The following is an 18,136-nucleotide window of genomic DNA, read 5'->3' as shown; positions in this document are numbered from 1 at the left end:
CACCACCAAGCATTAATGGGACTTGAATTATTTTATTGCACAACTCTAACATCACCATTGTTAGTTGGTGACACTGACTAACAGCCAGATAACAGCCTGTAAGAGCTAAACAATAGATTGTCACACAACACCAGTGCCATGACAATGAGAATGGAGCAAAAAAGGTCAAATAAGTCATTCTTACCCAACTTCAAAAGACCCATGGTTGCTCATAACAAAAAATAAAAAAATATATAAAATAAAATAAAAGCTGTTTTACAGTTTGCTTTTGTGACGGCCTCTATTTAAAACATTAAAGGAACTTTGGACTTTTGGGACTTTATCTTATTCGCCGTATCCCCCAGAGTTAGACGAGTCCACACACACCCTTCTCATCTCCATGCATGCCGTAACTCTGTCTGACGCACCCACCGCTAGCCTAGCTTAGCACAAACACTGGAGGTAAACGGCTCCAGCTAGCATACTGCTCCCAATAAGTGACAATAACGCCAACATTCTCCTATTTACATGTTGTGATGTGTATAGTCACAGCGTGTACAAATAACAAGGTCACATGAGACACAGCCATCTTCTAACCATACACATACTGGGAACTATATTCTCAGAAGGCGAAGCACTGCTACTGCGGAGGGATTTGCTCGCAGGACCTGAGAAGCCCGTGGTGAGGAGCAGAGAGTTCGCTCAGAGGGTTGTGCTAATCACTCCAGCCAGCAGTGCTTCGTCTTCTAGTTAATTCTATGAGAATATAGTTCCCAGTATGTATACGGTTAGAAGATGGCTGTGTATCATGTGACCTTGTTATTCATACACACTGTGACTATACACATCACAAAATGTAAATAGGAGAATGTTGGCGTTATTGTCACTTATTGGGAGCAGTATGCTAGCTGGAGCCGTTTACCTCCAGTGTTTGTGCTAAGCTAGGCTAGCGGTGGGTGTGTCAGACAGAGTTACGGCATGCACAGAGATGAGAAGGGTGTGTGTGGACTTGTCTAACTCTGGGGGATACGGCGAATAAGCTAAAGTCCCAAAAGGTCGGCGTGTTCCTTTAACACAAACATAGAAACACCACCACAATTGTCAGTGTATTTAAATCTTTTCTTTTTCTGACTGCCTCTTTGCAGCTATTCCTCTATTTCGAACAAAGTCCCTTATATTTTGCACTGTTCTTTGTGCCAACACGGGGTCTTCCACCAGTTTGCAGTGACTGCATTCAGTTTTGGTGGCCAGTTTTCCCCTGCTTATATGACCTTTGAAGTGTCGCATTACTGCAGCGACCTCAGCCTTAGACCACACTTTCTTTGCCACTCTTCTGGATCCATGTTCCTCATCAGCATACTTCCCTGGAAGATAGGCAAACAAAAATGAATAGATCACTAAATGTGTTGTCCAGTTTAAGCCATCAAAACATGAGGTCAGTTAATGCCACAGTTGACAAGAAATTGCAGTTTACTTTTCTTAATTCACTTTGGGTATCAGTTGGTGTCTCACTCGATGTGATTTCACCAACTTTACTAGCCCACATTAGAGTGTGGACAATATGGAGTATTATTAGAATGTCTGCTGTTCATCTATTTATGTGGCCAAACCTTTTGCTATTTGAATTAATTGCAGTAAGTAATACTATAATTAGTAACATGTCTTAAGTAATTTTGGCATTATACTTCAACACACCGTATTTTAAATGAAACAAAGACTATGGGGTTTAAGGTCTGATTCTCAGTTTAAATCTGATTTCATAAGATTAACTAAATAGTGTTGGAACTTGGTCTGAAAGTTTAGTCTTGATATTGAAACTGTACGTAACAATCAGCTTAATACTACTTTTAACCTCTTAATCTTCCAGATTTTGTGGCATGTTGTGACTCAGTCATCAAGACCAATTCATTTTTAGTCTTTTAACCAACTTGCTAAAAAGAGAATTAATAGAACATACTCATGGGCAATCAAGAGAACATGTGAAGAGGAGGAGGTAACTTTACTTTTACCTCAAATTCAGTATACATTTCCTGATAATAAAGTAAGTGTATATGCTCCCTTGCAGACAAGATGTTTTGTACAAATGCAGTACAGTTAAATTTAGGGCTATTCATTTATATCTCTTTCTTTAAGATTACTCTTGCATTTTGATAGTTGAATACATCACAAAGACGTGCATAATAATGTTAAAGGGATACTTCACCGTTTTTTCATATTAAACTATGTTATTCCCTTAACTAAGACGAGTTGATGCATACCTCTCTCGTCTCAGTACGTGCACTTAATCGCTCTGGCGCGCGGCGACACTTATAGCACTTAGCTTAGCCCAGTTCATTCATTAGGGACCAAACAGAAATGAAGCTAGAAGCGACCAAACACCTCCACGTTTTCCCTATTTAAATACAGTTACACGAGTAGTTACATGACCAAGTATGGTGACAAAATAAAACATGGCACTTTTCTAAGCAGGTAAAAAGGATAACTATAATGTATGGCGGAATAGCACTTGGGACTCAAGAGCACTTCGACTTGGCGCAGTAAAAAGTCACGCTTGAAAAATCCTCTCCCTCTCACTTCTGTCATTAGAACCAACGTGACTTTTTACCAGAGGCGGACAGAGTACACAGCTTCATTACTTGAGTAAAAGTGCAGATACCCCTTGCTAAATTTTACTCAAGTACAAGTAAAAGTACTACAGTCAGATGTCTACTTAAGTAAAAGTACTGAAGTACTTGTTTTTAAAAGTACTTGAGTATCAAGAGTACAAGAGTACATTTTCTAAATATTGCATTACTACTGCCACAGTGCTTACATTGGTAAACACAGCAAACACTTGAAGCGAAAACTATCATTAACTTGTTCAGAAAATTGAAATAGTCTGGCGAGGTGGGGCCACGGGTTGGCACATTCCCGGGACGGACCTGCTGCGTCTTCATCCATTGTTTCATCCATGGTTTCGTCTCTTATCTAAATCTGACCATGGAGTTGACCTTTGGCGGAAAGCTGAAGGTGATTGCTGATAGGCTGTCCCAATCAGTGGCGCCTGCACAATCCAATCACGTTTGAGAGGGAAACAACAAATTGAGGGTTTCCGAGATTTTTCTTTTTCTTTTTTAGAAGTAACGGGTACTCACGGTTATGGATAGAAATGAAGCAGAGTAAAGAGTACAATATTTGCCTCTCAAATGTACTTGAGTAAAGTCATGAGTACTCCCCAAAAATGATACTCGAGTAAAGTACAGATCCCTCAAAATTGTACTTAAGTACTGTACTCAAGTAAATGTACTCCGTTACTGTCCGGCTCTGCTTTTTACACCTAGTCGAAGTGCTCCCAGTGCTATTCCGCCATACACTATAGTTATCCTTTTTACCCGCTTAGAAAAGCACCACGTTTTATTTTGTGTCACCATACTTGGTCGTGTAACTGTATTTAAATAGGGAAAACGTGGAGGTGTTTGGTCGCTTCTAGCTTCATTTCTGTTTGGTCCCTAATGAATGATCTGGGCTAAGCTAAGTGCTATCAAACTGTCGCCGTGCGCCAGAGCGATTGAGTGCACGCACTGAGATGAGAGAGGTATGCATCAACTCATCTTAGTTAAGGGAATAACAGTTTAATATGAAAAAATGGTGAAGTATCCCTTTAAGGGAGTTGGGCAAAATAAGAATTTCATTGTAGGGTATAAACCACTGTGTTTCTTCTGTGCATAGACAATAAACCTCTTGAATCTGAATCTTACCTTCAGAGGGAGGTACACTCTCACTTACTGTGGACGACACAAATGACACTGATCCTGTTGAAAACAATTTAACAAGTTACTTTTGTCACAGGAAAATATACATTTTATCAGCAGTGACTATGAATTGAGTTAACATACCAAAGTCTCCCATGTCATGGTCTTGCTCTGTGGTTGTAGAGTCAGAAACCATAGGCTCCACAGTTCCAAGCTCTGATGCGGTGAGATCTGTGTTGCTGTCATCAGATTCGCTCCCACTGTCTTCAGCATCACTTAACGCAATCTCATCTGGAAAATGGCATTAGTAAAACTCAGAGGTGTAAAGAGTACTTGAAAACCATACTTGAGTAAAAAGACAGATACCTTGCAGCATAAATTACTCTATTACAAGTTACCAATACGAGTAAAAGTGATTAACAATACTTTAGTATTTTACTTCTACTAAATCTAGGCTCAAAGATGCACTAGTCCTTGACACCTGAGACAGGCAGGTGAAAATAAGAAACAATTGATTTGTAAAATGAGAATTCATGTTTATTTTCTAAAATCTAAATAAAACTGAACACCTCAATAGTCTAATAAATCAGGGTCGACACAACAGCCTCTTAAAGGGATTGTTCACCCAAAAATGAAAATTCTGTCTTCATGTAGTCAACCTCAAGTTGTTCCAAACCTGTATTTCTTTGTTCTGCTGTACACATAGATAGATATTTTATATATTTTTAACCAAGCAGATCTTGCCAGCCATTGACTAGTACAGCAGAACAAAGACAAGTTTGGAACAACCTGAGGGTGAGTAAATTATGACAATTGTCATTTTTGGGTGAACTATCTATTTAAACGTCTACAAACTCTCAAGTCTCAGTTAAGCTCAAGTGCACAAAAAGGCCACACGTAAACCAATATCCTTCAAAAAGGCCTTGTCAATAATGTGGATAAAAAAAAATTATGTTAAGTCAAATTAAATAGTCAAAGTCTACTTGCACTGGATGTGCTGGTTTTGGACTCATCACTGGCTGCAGTCCTGACTTCATCTAAATCAAACGTCTGCGATTTAGCACCTACTAATGCACTCGCATTCATGTAAAGTAGACTTGTTGACAAGTTTGGGTGAGTAAGGGCAAAACGCACAAGATATAGTTCAGTCAATGCCACTTAGATGGAAATATCACTTCTTTATAGCAAAAACAAACTGCTGCAGAAAAAGTTAGGTGCCATGCAAAATGTAATTTGTAATTGCATAACTTTTTGGCTACTTTGTAGTTGTACTGTTACTAATTACATTTACTCAAATAGTTTACAGCTCTGGTAAAACTCTCATAAATAGCTGGACATAAAAATCTGTGGTTGAAATAGCCACATCAAATAAGGAAAAGATAGTACTTGGTTTTGTACTTGCCACTTTTTGCAAAGTAACTATTTTTACTTGAGTAGTTTTGAGCTATTATACCTGCGTTTATGTTTAATGTGGTCCATGAGCACATAAGATAAATGATTACACAATCTGATATTAGGTTAATATTTAAAGTAATTCGACTGCACCTACACAAACATAATTTTGAATTACTGTCCAGCCATACTGTAGACTTAAGTTTATATTTCTGAATAGTAGTCCTCGACTCATACTTGGACATGAAAGGTGTTTTTTTTTTCTTGGAAAGGGATGCTGACTACGCCAAGTCTAGATGATTATAAATTAACATTCAAAGGAAAAAACAAAAACTCAGATAATATCTACAAGGGCTAATTTCTGTACAAACCTTCAATTTCAATCTCATCCAGTGACTTCCCCTGCATGCTGGAAAGGTTTCCTTTCTCCATTGACAAAAGGAGTTTGGAAATCTTAGCCAGTTGTGTTGTGGGAACTGGTAATCTGTAGAAGTCGCGGTGAACACGGATGTCGTGACCCAGGAAACCTGCAACCTGATCAAGTTCATTGTGTTTTAAATTAAGGACTTGTGAGAGTGTGGCAACATGTTTCCTGAGTTGCGTTGACCTAAGGTACTCAGGGTGCTTTGCTCCACACTGGCTTGCATGAACATGCAAACAATCATGTCCTCTGTAGTGGCTCATTGAAGTTGGTCTTGCAAACAGGAAGACATTTATGGCACAAATGCCACATTCAGTTCTTCTACTGGCAAGTAGTGACAAAGCATATTCTGACTCCAAATCAGGTATGTATTCCTTGTCAGACATGTCCTCAGCATCATCAGATGATATTTGGTCCAATTCTGGATGTGGAATTTTGTCCTGATCTGACAGCAGTTCATCCTCAGAAGCCTTAGGAGACTGCTGCGCCTGAATTGGTGAGAAAGCAAATTATTTGACATGGTGATTGAATCTTATGGACCAGTAGTTCTCAATTCCAGTCCTCATGACCCACTGCTCTGCACATTTTGTATGTCCCCCTTATTTAACACACCTGAACCAGATCATCAGCTCGTTAGGAGAGACTCCATGAACTGAACTGAGTGTGTCAGATAAGAGAGACCTACAAAATGTGCAGAGCAGTGGGTCACGAGGACTGGAATTGAGAACCACTGTTATAGACAGTTCAAGTTCAACACTCACTTAGTAGATACTCACCTGTGCTGTGCTGTTAAAGTCATCTCTTTTAATTTGCTTGAGGCAGGATTTATGCCAGACCCCTGAACAAACTGGAACACATTTGAGTAAAATAATGTTAACACTGCAGGTCTATTTAAGTGGTTAGAGCACAACACATATATACTCTATACTAATTCACTAAATATCTAACCTGTGCATCGATAGCCAAGCCACTTGAAGGAAGATACGGGTCCCACACAACGAACACACTTGTCCAAGGAGGATACTGTTGCGCACACAAGGCGGTGTTTTTGACACTGTTGGCGAAAAATTTAATTGTAGTATTTATTTATGCCACATAGTTTGGACAAAGATATTTTATATTTAAGCCACATAGTTTGGACAGAAAGATATTTCATATTTACATGTCGATATCCAATCATTTTAAATCCAATACCAATGTGACATTTAATTTACCTCATACATATGATTACCCTTTTATTGCATTTTGTTATTTATAGCCTATCTTATTTATATGCAGCTTATTTAAAGCATATCCTATATGAAGATATACCTTCTTCATATTTTTAAATTGTAGATGGGGAATATGTAGTTAGCCTCAGTGCCAGGAGCTGACTTCTTGTAGCCCAGTATAACTAATAGGGTGCCTATCCATTACATGTAACCAAACATCTTAGAATTCACATTTAACCAACATACAGATCCAATGCAGGCAGTCCAAGTGTTCTTAAAAACCAAAGTGATGCCTCTGGGGACGGGACCCTCTAAACTGTATGGACCTCCCAAGTCATATTTGGGTGGGGTTCAGTGTTAGATACACATACACTCAGATATTATACTGACTGTCCTTCCATTCCATTGTCCACATAAAGCATGTTCTACTCAGGCGCCTGTCCACATAAAGCATGTTCTACTCAGGCGACTACACACACACACACACACACACACACACACACATACACTCAGATATTATACTGACTGTCCTTCCATTCCATTGTCCACATAAAGCATGTTCTACTCAGGCGACTGTCCACATAAAGCATGTTCTACTCAGGTGACTACACACACACACACACACATATATATTGAAATAGGTTGGCATATTTAACATTTTGCCACAAATAAGTTGTACATCAAATTTAATTTACCTCTCCAACCTTGGTGAGTGGGCCGAGCTCTGGACTAGTCTGATTCGGGTGGCTGACGGCTGTATGGGTGCACTTGCTCTCAGTGGTCAGCTGTAGAAGATCAAACAGAGACAAAGGACAATAAAGAGAAAGTCCAGGGAGCGTGACACTAGAGAGGACATTTGACATCTGAATAAAAAAAGAAACCATTCTAGTGTTGACAGAAAGACACAGGAAAACCTTGCTTTAAAACTCACTAGCCGCGTTTCCACTGTCGGGCCAGGGCCGGGCCAGGGCTTTAAACGGGCCGTGCCGGGCTAATAGCCTCGGGCCAATAGCACCGGGCATGCGTTTCCACTGTCGGGCCAGAAGCTCCACAGCGCTTCACTAAAACACGCCCGTAACACGCCTCTCTGGGACAACGTCACACTAACCCATCATTTCACCAACAAATGGAAGTTTTATCAGAAAACTAATCAGAAATCACTGGAAACAGCGTTGAAAACAAACACGATAAAAGCGGCCGTTTGCTAGCTTTTTTTTTGTTTGTTTGTTTAGCAGCTACTTGAATATTTAAAACCCAAGCATCGATGTTTTACCACAGGTTTACAATAAAAAGTGATACATTGATCATAATGAATTAATTTATGTGAAAATTGCACATTAGTCACTCAGAAATAAATTACCGTTAGGTCTATTTCACAAAAGAAAGAGGACATGCACACTTACTTTTTCAGTCGCGTCTGTTTCTTTATCTGGTAACTTAGTTACAGGACATAATCCATCACATTTAGAAAAAATTATAATTTCTACAAATATATGCCATACGACCTGAGGAGCTTTAGCACTCTCTCGACTCCCATACAGATATTTTCAGTCAGAGAAACAGAGGAAGCTCCCGAAAAAAAAAGTTACTTTATTTTTTGATAGTCCGGTTTAAAGAGACGAGACGTAGGCTACTGACAGATCAAATAAAAACATGACTGTGATAGCCTTTAAGATTGGTCTGATTTCTTCAAGCATTCGCTATGTTTTTTTTTTACTATGTGTATCTTCAAGCGTTTACTATGTTTACTATGGTAACGGCTAGCGTGCATAGTCTTTTGCATCACAAACAGAAGGCATTCAAACATGAACGCGATTTAAATTATTTTTTTTTTAAGTCTTAAATGCTGACAGAATTCATCCGGCGCTGCCGTCTCCCAACGGTAAACTCCTCCTCTGTTGGTAACCACTCCTCTAGCCCGAGCTGGCCCGCTTTGGCCCAAGGTATTCGACGGGCCAGAAATCCTGGCCGTTGGCCCCGAGTAAGCCCCGATCAAGCCCCGGAAGTGACAGTGGAAACGCGACTGGCCCTGGCACGCACTAGCACGGCCCGGCCCTGGCCCGACAGTGGAAACGCGACTGGCCCTGGCACGCACTAGCACGGCCCTGGCCCGACAGTGGAAACGCGGCTACTGACAACTTCTTTGATATTAACAATCAAGTGCAAGACATTAATAAAAATCTATCTTTTGTGAGGACATACCTCTTCAGTATCATCAGTTGTGGAAGGGGGATTTGTGGTACAACACATCTTTGGAGACATTTCATCATCAAGGCCCTGTATAAAGGAAAAAACAAACAAAAAATATTGTAGACCGTGGACTATGAAAACTACACTGATGAACACATTTGTGTTCACCGCGACTTCTACAGATTACCAGTTCCCACAACACAACTGGCTAAGATTTCCAAACTCCTTTTGTCAATGGAGAAAGGAAACCTTTCCAGCATGCAGGGGAAGTCACTGGATGAGATTGAAATTGAAGGTTTGTACAGAAATTAGCCCTTGTAGATATTATCTGAGTTTTTGTTTTTTCCTTTGAATGTTTGAATGCAGCTTATTTAAAGCATATCCTATATGAAGATATACCTTCTTCATATTTTTTAATTGTAGATGGAGAATTTGTGGTTAGCCTCAGTGCCAGGAGCTGACTTCATGTAGCCCAGTATAACTAATAGGGTGCCTATCCATTACATGTAACCAAACAACTTAGCATTCACATTAAACCAACATACAGATCCAAAGCAGGCAGTCTTAAAAACCAAAGTGACGCCTCTGGGGACGGGACCCTCTAAACTGTATGGACCTCCCAAGTCATGTTTGGGTGGGGTTCAGTGTTAGATACACATACACTCAGATATTATACTGACTGAAGCTTGAAAAAGCATGTTTAGACAATGTCCTTCCATTCCATTGTCCACATAAAGCATGTTCTACTCAGGTGACTACACACACACACACACACACATATATATTGAAATAGGTTGGCAGATTTAACATTTTGCCACAAATAAGTTGTACATGAGATTTAATTTACCTCTCCAACCTTGGTGAGTGGGCCGAGCTCTGGACTAGTCTGATTCGGGTGGCTGACGGCTGTATGGGTGCACTTGCTCTCAGTGGTCAGCTGTAGAAGATCAAACAGAGACAAAGGACAATAAAGAGAAAGTCCTGGGAGCGTGACACTAGAGAGGACATTTGACATCTGAATAAAAAAAGAAACCATTCTAGTGTTGACAGAAAGACACAGGAAAACCTTGCTTTAAAACTCACTGACAACTTCTTTGATGTTAACAATCAAGTGCAAGACATTAATAAAAATCTATCTTTTGTGAGGACATACCTCTTCAGTATCATCAGTTGTGGATGGGGGATTTGTGGTACAACACATCTTTGGAGACATTTCATCATCAAGGCCCTGTAAAAAGGAATAAACAACAAAAAAAGATCAATTATAATAAATATCTTGAAGACAAGATGTTCCCTGTGTAGCATTCAGTGAAAAGATATCATGGCTGTATTTCAGTGAGTGTTTTGTGGAAAACATGTAGTCTCTGAAACGGTTCTTTAGTCGCTGAACAGGCCACATGACTACAGTCTGTAGACTATGAAAACTACACTGATGAATACAGCATTTGATTACTTTGTTGTTTATCTATTGTCAGCCAACTCCGTAGAATGATTGCACTTCTAGAATAATTGACTAAGCTTTTACATGGAGTGAGGTGCTAGTCCTTTTATAGTTCTTAGATTTGCTATGATTCTTTTAAATGACATCTTGTCATGAATTTTCGTCAGTGCTGTTGAATGGGTGCCTTTCCATTACATGTAATTAAACAACTTAACATTCACATTAAACCAACATACAGATCCAATGCAGGCAGTCCAAGTGTTCTTAAAAACCAAAGTGATGCCTCTGGGGACGGGACCCTCTAAACTGTATGGACCTCCCAAGTCATGTTTGGGTGGGGTTCAGTGTTAGATACACATACACTCAGATATTATACTGACTGAAGCTTGAAAAAGCATGTTTAGACAATGTCCTTCCATTCCATTGTCCACATAAAGCATGTTCTACTCAGGCGCCTGTCCACATAAAGCATGTTCTACTCAGGTGACTACACACACACACACACACACACATACACTCAGATATTATACTGACTGTCCTTCCATTCCATTGTCCACATAAAGCATGTTCTACTCAGGCGACTGTCCACATAAAGCATGTTCTACTCAGGTGACTACACACACACACACACACATATATATTGAAATAGGTTGGCATATTTAACATTTTGCCACAAATAAGTTGTACATCAAATTTAATTTACCTCTCCAACCTTGGTGAGTGGGCCGAGCTCTGGACTAGTCTGATTCGGGTGGCTGACGGCTGTATGGGTGCACTTGCTCTCAGTGGTCAGCTGTAGAAGATCAAACAGAGACAAAGGACAATAAAGAGAAAGTCCAGGGAGCGTGACACTAGAGAGGACATTTGACATCTGAATAAAAAAAAATAAACCATTCTAGTGTTGACAGAAAGACACAGGAAAACCTTGCTTTAAAACTCACTGACAACTTTTCTGATATTAACAATCAAGTGCAAGATATTAATAAAAATCTATCTTTTGTGAGGACATACCTCTTCAGTATCATCAGTTGTGGAAGGGGGATTTGTGGTACAACACATCTTTGGAGACATTTCATCATCAAGGCCCTGTATAAAAAATATATATATATATATATTGTAGACCGTGGATTATGAAAACTACACTCTGATGAACACAGCATTTGATGACTTCATTGTTTTTGTTCTTACATTCTGTAATGGTCAGTATCATCTATGGTGTGCTGGTTAGGTGGTGCTAACAAAAGCTATAAAAATCATGTTCCACCTGAAAGCTTGATGGAAAATGTACAGTATTTTGGTATGTGAAATGTTCTATGGTTAAAGCATTTCTTATATGAGAACTAACAATTTCACAAAGTTAGTTAAATAAAGTCAAGAAGATAAAAACCCTGTTTTTTTTTTTTTTTTTTTTTTTTTTAAATAACACTCTACACACAGCACATGATACCTGTCAGGTCTGTTGCCCCTCATGTTTTGTATATTGATCATTGTGGTTGGTTACTATGGTACCAATTAATTTATCTTACAGGTTTAGTACACTAACAGAACATCATAAACACATTACATTTATTTAATGGCCTGAAAGTACTCATATTAATGATATCACAGCCTTCCTGTGTCACTGCAACTTCATATTTAAACACAATAATGTTGGGCTACTAAGAAAATATTTAATTCTATAAAACAAACACAATGTCTGTAGTAAAAGTTAAGGCTTTAACTAGCTTCGCCCTGCTCATTAAGCCATGCGGTAGCCACAGCTCAACTTAACCTAGCTAGCTTTCATTTTAAAAACAAAACTACCAAATTTGACCTGCTCGCAATGTTACTTCTGTCCTCATCTCTACCTGCTGTCCTCCACCTCTATAGCCCGAGGCTTAATGAGCAGGACATGTTGATAGCCACTCAAGCTAGCTCAGCTAATATTGTGGTAAATATATAGCATTTTACAGTAATTGTAAGTTACAAGTTACAATTTCTTGCAAATAGGAAACACTTCATGCAAAAATGCAACTATATGTATAAATATAATTATTACCTGTATGTATTTAATCCAGTAAACCCAACGACGTCGAGCTGACACTTCCGAGGTGTGGTCCATTAGGTATTTAATTAGCGACAGCTGGGCCATGTGCTGTGGGCGGAGCTTCCCGTCGACTTCTGTTTGTTACCGCCCACGTGCGCAAACCAGCCAATCACAAGACGGCCCGCCAAAATGCACCGTGTGTATCAGAAATGTGTATGAAACTGCAATATATAACCCAGCTGTGGGGTCGCTGTTCTATACACTGGCATACACTCAAAATCAGGTCAAGTGGTAAATAAGGACTTTCAAAGAAAAAGAGAATTTATGTTGTTCAGACACTAACAAATGCAGTTACACTCTTTGATTTATGAGGACCTTGGCATAGTCCCCGTATTACCCTTAGGTCCGGGGAGCCCAGGTGAAATGTCCGGCGTGTTGTCCGTGTAAACCACATATCCCAACACACACACACACACACACAAACCTGGAGATGGACACACTCACACCAACCTGGACCTGGAGATGGACACACACACACACACACACACACACACACACACACACACACACACACACACACACACACACACACACACACACACACACACACACACTCAAACTCACAAACTTACTGACACACTCAAACACAGGCTCACAGACTCAAACACAGGCTCACACACACTCACACATTCAAAAAGACTCACACACACAGATTCAAACAGACACACACTCACACACACACACACACACTCAAACACAGACTCAGACACACACAGGTTCACACACACACCAAACTGGACCTGGAGGTGGACACACACAGACTCAGACACACACACACACACACACACACACACACAAACCTGGAGATTGAAGTGGACAAAAACCAACACACACCAACCTGAACCTGGAGATAATAATAATATAATGTCTAGTCTGGTGGCTGTGATAAACCTACCAACGTCCGTTGCCATGATTTTTGGAATGACTGATCGCGAGAGGAAAAAAATTACGGTTTTAACAACAATAGTTGTTTATCGATATAAAAAAAATTAAAATAAAAAAAAAGCAAAAGTTTTGCGCGAATCTGTAATGGAAACGCGACAGCGCTTAACATAGACTAACTTCTCAGAGTTATGTTGAGCAACAGTGTTCATTACTAACCATTCAACTCCGGATTGATTCTGGAATCTTCGCTGGGGGAATTAGCATTAAGCACCGGCAACAATCCGTCCTCTAACTAACGCATGCTCATGTTTTGATTCAGATCGTGCTCGAAGAGGAGGGGCTAGTCGTGCCTCCGTTGTCAGTTTGTGAGAGAGAGAGGGAGCAAGCAGCGCTTAATAATATATATATTATTATATATAATATAATATAATATAATATAATATATATATATATATATATATTAGGTAGGGATGCACCGATGTGAAAATTGTGGCCGATACCGATAACCGATATTAATATTGCTGTTATGGGCGATACCGATATTTACCGATGTCGATATCTCTGTATAGAAAACAAATTTTAATGATTATCAAATAAAGAGCTATTTTCCAAAAAAATTTTTTTTTTTTTTTTTTTTACTTTAGAAATGACTGATATTGGGCACCTTTACCTGTATGCATTGCAAAATATGTCACACATACGACACACATGCATTATATTGCATTGCATATAATGTGTGCTGGTCAACTTGTCTAAAATTAAGAAACCCTTAGAAAACAGGAAAAAAAAAAAACAGGAACATTGTGTACAATTAAGATAGGCTACTTAATTTATTATTCCAATATCCAAATATGATACTAAATACCACAGGGAAAAGGACTTCTATTTGTGACGTGCTGTCTTTGCCTTTGAACAACAGGGCACGCATTAGCTGAATAAATGAATAACTGTTAATAAATGTTAACAGTTGACAATGAATAGACAGGAGTCCAATAATAGCATAACGAATCACTTATTCTAAAAATAATAACAAGTAGGCTAGACGAATCCGACATATGGGCTGTGTTAACAGTAAAACGTCCGTCATTTAACGAATTTTAAAAACACGGATGGATAATACAAAATGCTTTCTGACATTTTGATAGAAAAAACAAAAAACAAGCAAGAACAAAATTTAAACTTAGCCCGTCAATTTTTCATTTTACAATTATCTTCTCTCTTTGTGTGCGCGCGTCCGTGTTTGTGAGGGAGAGCTCGCGCAGCACTGATACAACGGTAGCCTACTTTTTAATCCATAAGTAACGAACGCGCTAGTTTTCATACAAAATAAATATGTAACATAATTAGGTAGGCTACTTTAGTTATTATTAACACAATAACGTAACACATGAAGGCTACGTTTCTCAACACTGAGAATGAAGAAATAAACGCCTGTTTCTCCACTCGCGCTTATCAGTAATCCACAAATCACACATGCCGTCACTTTTGAGAAAAATCTAATTCGAACGGGTATCAAATATCATGCAATATATTCAAATATCTACGAGTCAAAAAACGATCAATCAAAAATGTGTCATGAAGAGGGAAAAAACATAACTGCGTTAACAATGTTACTGACGGGACAGTTCTCTGTTATGCACTCCTGAACGCGGCACTAAAGACCGCTTTAAAACTTTCACAGAGACCTCAAACAGAAAGCACAAAGCCTGTCTTTAAATTTAATTTCGTTTTGTATTAATTGTATCTTAATTTTGATCAATGTTTCATCAAAAATAAATAAGAAGTAAATATTAGAAAATATTTAATCAGGACATGGAGGCAACGGCACGTGAACTGAAGCGCGTCTCAAGTGAACCGAAACCTACCTGCCTCACAAACCTAAGACATATATAGAAAGCTTGAAACATCTATTTTTAAACAGAACAATTCAAAACGAAAGAAAACAGACTGTTCTCTGCTTATGTCATCTGTATGAAATGTGTATTTCTCTCAGGCGTGTTCACTACTGCTAAGATCGTGAGTCGTCAACTTCATCTTCAACTTCACGTCAAATATCGGCCTGTTCACATCGGCCCTATTTTGACATCGGAACGATACCGATGTGTAAAAAAAATGACCATATCGGCCGATATTATATCGGCGGCCGATATATCGTGCACCCCTAATATTAGGGCTGCACAATTAATCGAATTTCTAATCGCGATTACGATTACGGATGCCACGATTACGTAATCGTTCAAAGCCGCGATTAAAAAAAAAAAAAAAAAAAAAAAAAAGCTTACAATATTCTGCGTGGTGTGTTTAGAGCATGTTACGTTGTGAGAGGCGAATACGACTACTTCAGAGAACCCAGCACAATAGGAACTACCAGAGACGTAAGTGTACACTGAAATAAAAAGTCTCTCACCTCAGAAAAACAGACTTTCCTGTCCTCTCAGCCGCTACTGCAGTAGCGCGCACTCTTCAATTGCACGCGCAAATGCGGCGGAGCGCGCTGTATATCGCTTAACGATATAAAGCGCAAAATAAACAAGCATGCAGCGTCGTTACGTTTTAAATAAAAAAACAAACAAAAAAAACGCGTTGTCCAGATTCAGTATCTGCGGTCAGATGAGATGGTGTCAGGCTATATGTCAGTGTCATTATTCTATCTTTATTTTCATAACTTATGAAAAAAAATCTCTCACCTCAGAAAAACAAAATTTCATGTCCTGTCATCGTTATACTGTGCTCGTAGCCTGCACTCTTTATTCGCACGCGCAAATGCGCCGGTGCGCGCTGTATCACTTCACTAAAGCGCAAAAGAAATACGAGCATGCAACGTCGTAAATTAGTAAGTAACAAAATAAAGGTAAAATACCAATGAATCAGGTTATTGGTACGTCATGTGTTTTGCATGCAGGTATGATGTTCATTCTATTTATCAGGAGCAGCTTCCATGTTTCTTTAACAGTTCTTGTAAGTATTGTGTATCACCATGGTAGCCTAACTGTTGTTTCCATATAACCCAAAAATGCCACTTATTGGTTATTTCTATATTTTTATATGACTGTGGTGGCTCATACCAAGATTGTATTAACAAAAACTAGTTTGGGACTGCTATTTAATAGCTTAACCTCGTAGGCCTATACTGTTTATTTATCAGTATTAGTCATATTCTTATATTTTATTATGTTAAGTAAAGGGGGACAGTACTTGTGTGTGCAACAATTTTTGTGTAAACAAATGTATTATAATAGGCCTATATAATTCCTAAAGAGGTGGGTCGCAGCTTGATGACCATGGGGAAATGTGGGTCCCATGGTCAAACTATTCAAAACATCATTCAATGTGAATTGTAATAATCGTAATTAATAATCGCAATTACAATTTCAAGGGAATAATCGCCAATTATGATTTTTGTCATAATCGTGCAGCCCTAATATATATATATATATATATATTTTTTTTATATATATATTCAGTTTATGAAAATTGTGTATTCTTATTTACAGTACCAGTCAAAAGTTTGTACACATGAATGGGAGTGTGTGTCCAAACTTTTCACTGGTACTGTACTATAATATACACATACATAATATTGATACTGTATTATAATATACACAAATAATATCAGCCGATATATCGATATCAGGCTTTTTTTACTTCCTAATATAGGAATCAGCCCCAAAAATCCATATTGGTCGGGCTCTAATATATAATATAATATAATATCTCGATAGATAGATATCTATCTATCAATCTCTCTCTCTCTCTCTCTATATATATATATATAGCATTATTAATTATCACAAAATATTGCAATGACAGTTTTCTTCCAATAATACTGCAGCAATATTATTTCTATACTATGTTATAACTATTGTCTGTGTTCCATCTGTTTTAATCAGACTTTCACCTGTCCTCAGTCAGCACTATGCTTAAGTAACCACCACTTTCACATGCTGGGTTAAAGAAAGAACACCAGGTTCAAGTTCAAGGTACTAAGTGCAGTTTAATCAGTACACTGGTAATGTGTGAGTGTTTTAAGGAAAAGTGGAAAGTACACGTGGTAGGACTTGTTGACTATGACTCATAAAAAAAACGGCTAAATAAAGACTAGAGCTAACAAGCCTTACAGGTGAGCCAGCAGGGTTAACTAGACGTTCAACAACAGAGACGCAATTCTCAAATAACAAAGATGCATCCTCTCAGATTTTGCCTAAATGCCATTAAGGACTGAATTTAGCATCCATATAAAGAAATGTGTCTGGTCTGTAGGGCTGTAATCAACCAAAGAAAATCTTGGTCGACTGAAGTCCTGAAATTTGACTAAAAATCGACTAAAAATGACGTTAGCTGCGCACTGTGCGCAGTACTTGGTAGCCTAACATAAAAAACTAGTAGGCTATTTGCAGTATATTAAATCGTTTTTGACCTAATTATTTTGCACTGAAATGAGTCTGACACACGAGTCTGTCGGCTCTGACAGCGTTGCATCACGTGCACCTGCGCAATATCATAGCCTATGATTTCCGAAAATAGTACTATGTTGTCAACTAGTGAAATCACAAGAACTTTTGAGGAATATGCAACAATTTAGACAACTGTTTTTGTCATATGTATTATAATAACTGACAGACACTATCATTTCAGCCTCTCTGTCAGCTCGCACAGAGCGAGGCTGAACATAGGAGCTCAGATTCGCGGCTGAGACATGAAAAGACTAACTTAAAGCTTTTGCTCTTAAACACAAAAGGCACGTCCACTTTAATAAAAAAAATCATATTTATTAAACAAACCAGATCAAGAGCAGAAACT

The 18,136-nt window shown here is 38.6% G+C and overlaps 2 protein-coding genes across 5 annotated transcripts in view; both read right to left on the bottom strand.

Moving 5' to 3' along the window:
- The window catches only part of kansl1b (KAT8 regulatory NSL complex subunit 1b), an 87,215-nt gene that overhangs the window by 28,009 nt on the left and 41,070 nt on the right, over positions 1 to 18,136 (bottom strand). The gene's annotated exons all lie outside the window — the stretch shown is intronic.
- On the bottom strand, positions 974 to 16,640 carry LOC311297971 (uncharacterized protein). 2 transcript variants are annotated; one of them, XM_084420497.1, is made up of 13 exons: positions 11,554 to 16,640; positions 11,377 to 11,451; positions 11,069 to 11,158; positions 10,078 to 10,152; positions 9,772 to 9,861; positions 8,937 to 9,011; positions 7,430 to 7,519; positions 6,472 to 6,577; positions 6,300 to 6,370; positions 5,474 to 6,011; positions 3,855 to 4,001; positions 3,717 to 3,770; positions 974 to 1,343 (listed from the first exon to the last, which is right to left on the bottom strand). In XM_084420497.1, the coding sequence occupies exons 2-13, from the start codon at positions 11,434 to 11,436 to the stop codon at positions 1,090 to 1,092; spliced, it is 1,650 nt and encodes a 549-aa protein (XP_084276623.1). In that variant the 5' UTR covers positions 11,437 to 11,451; positions 11,554 to 16,640; the 3' UTR covers positions 974 to 1,089. The 2 variants fall into 2 exon arrangements, with proteins under 2 accessions (XP_084276623.1, XP_084276622.1); XM_084420496.1 differs by having other exon boundaries at positions 12,404 to 16,640.

Source organism: Rutilus rutilus (genome assembly GCF_951802725.1).
Source record: "Rutilus rutilus genome assembly, chromosome: 1".
NCBI lineage: Eukaryota > Metazoa > Chordata > Actinopteri > Cypriniformes > Leuciscidae > Rutilus > Rutilus rutilus.
Note: the sequence above shows the minus strand (reverse complement) of the source record. Positions and strands in the feature narration are given on the sequence as shown.

Bases quoted from the DNA above. Each gene is read 5' to 3' on its own strand.
- LOC311297971 (XM_084420496.1), bottom strand. From the start codon at position 12,496: ATGGCCCAGCTGTCGCTAATTAAATACCTAATGGACCACACCTCGGAA. The intron at 11,159-11,376 runs GTATGTCCTCAC...GATCTTCTACAG, and splicing joins CAACTGATGATACTGAAGAG to CTGACCACTGAGAGCAAGTG. The intron at 9,862-10,077 runs GTATGTCCTCAC...GATCTTCTACAG, and splicing joins CAACTGATGATACTGAAGAG to CTGACCACTGAGAGCAAGTG.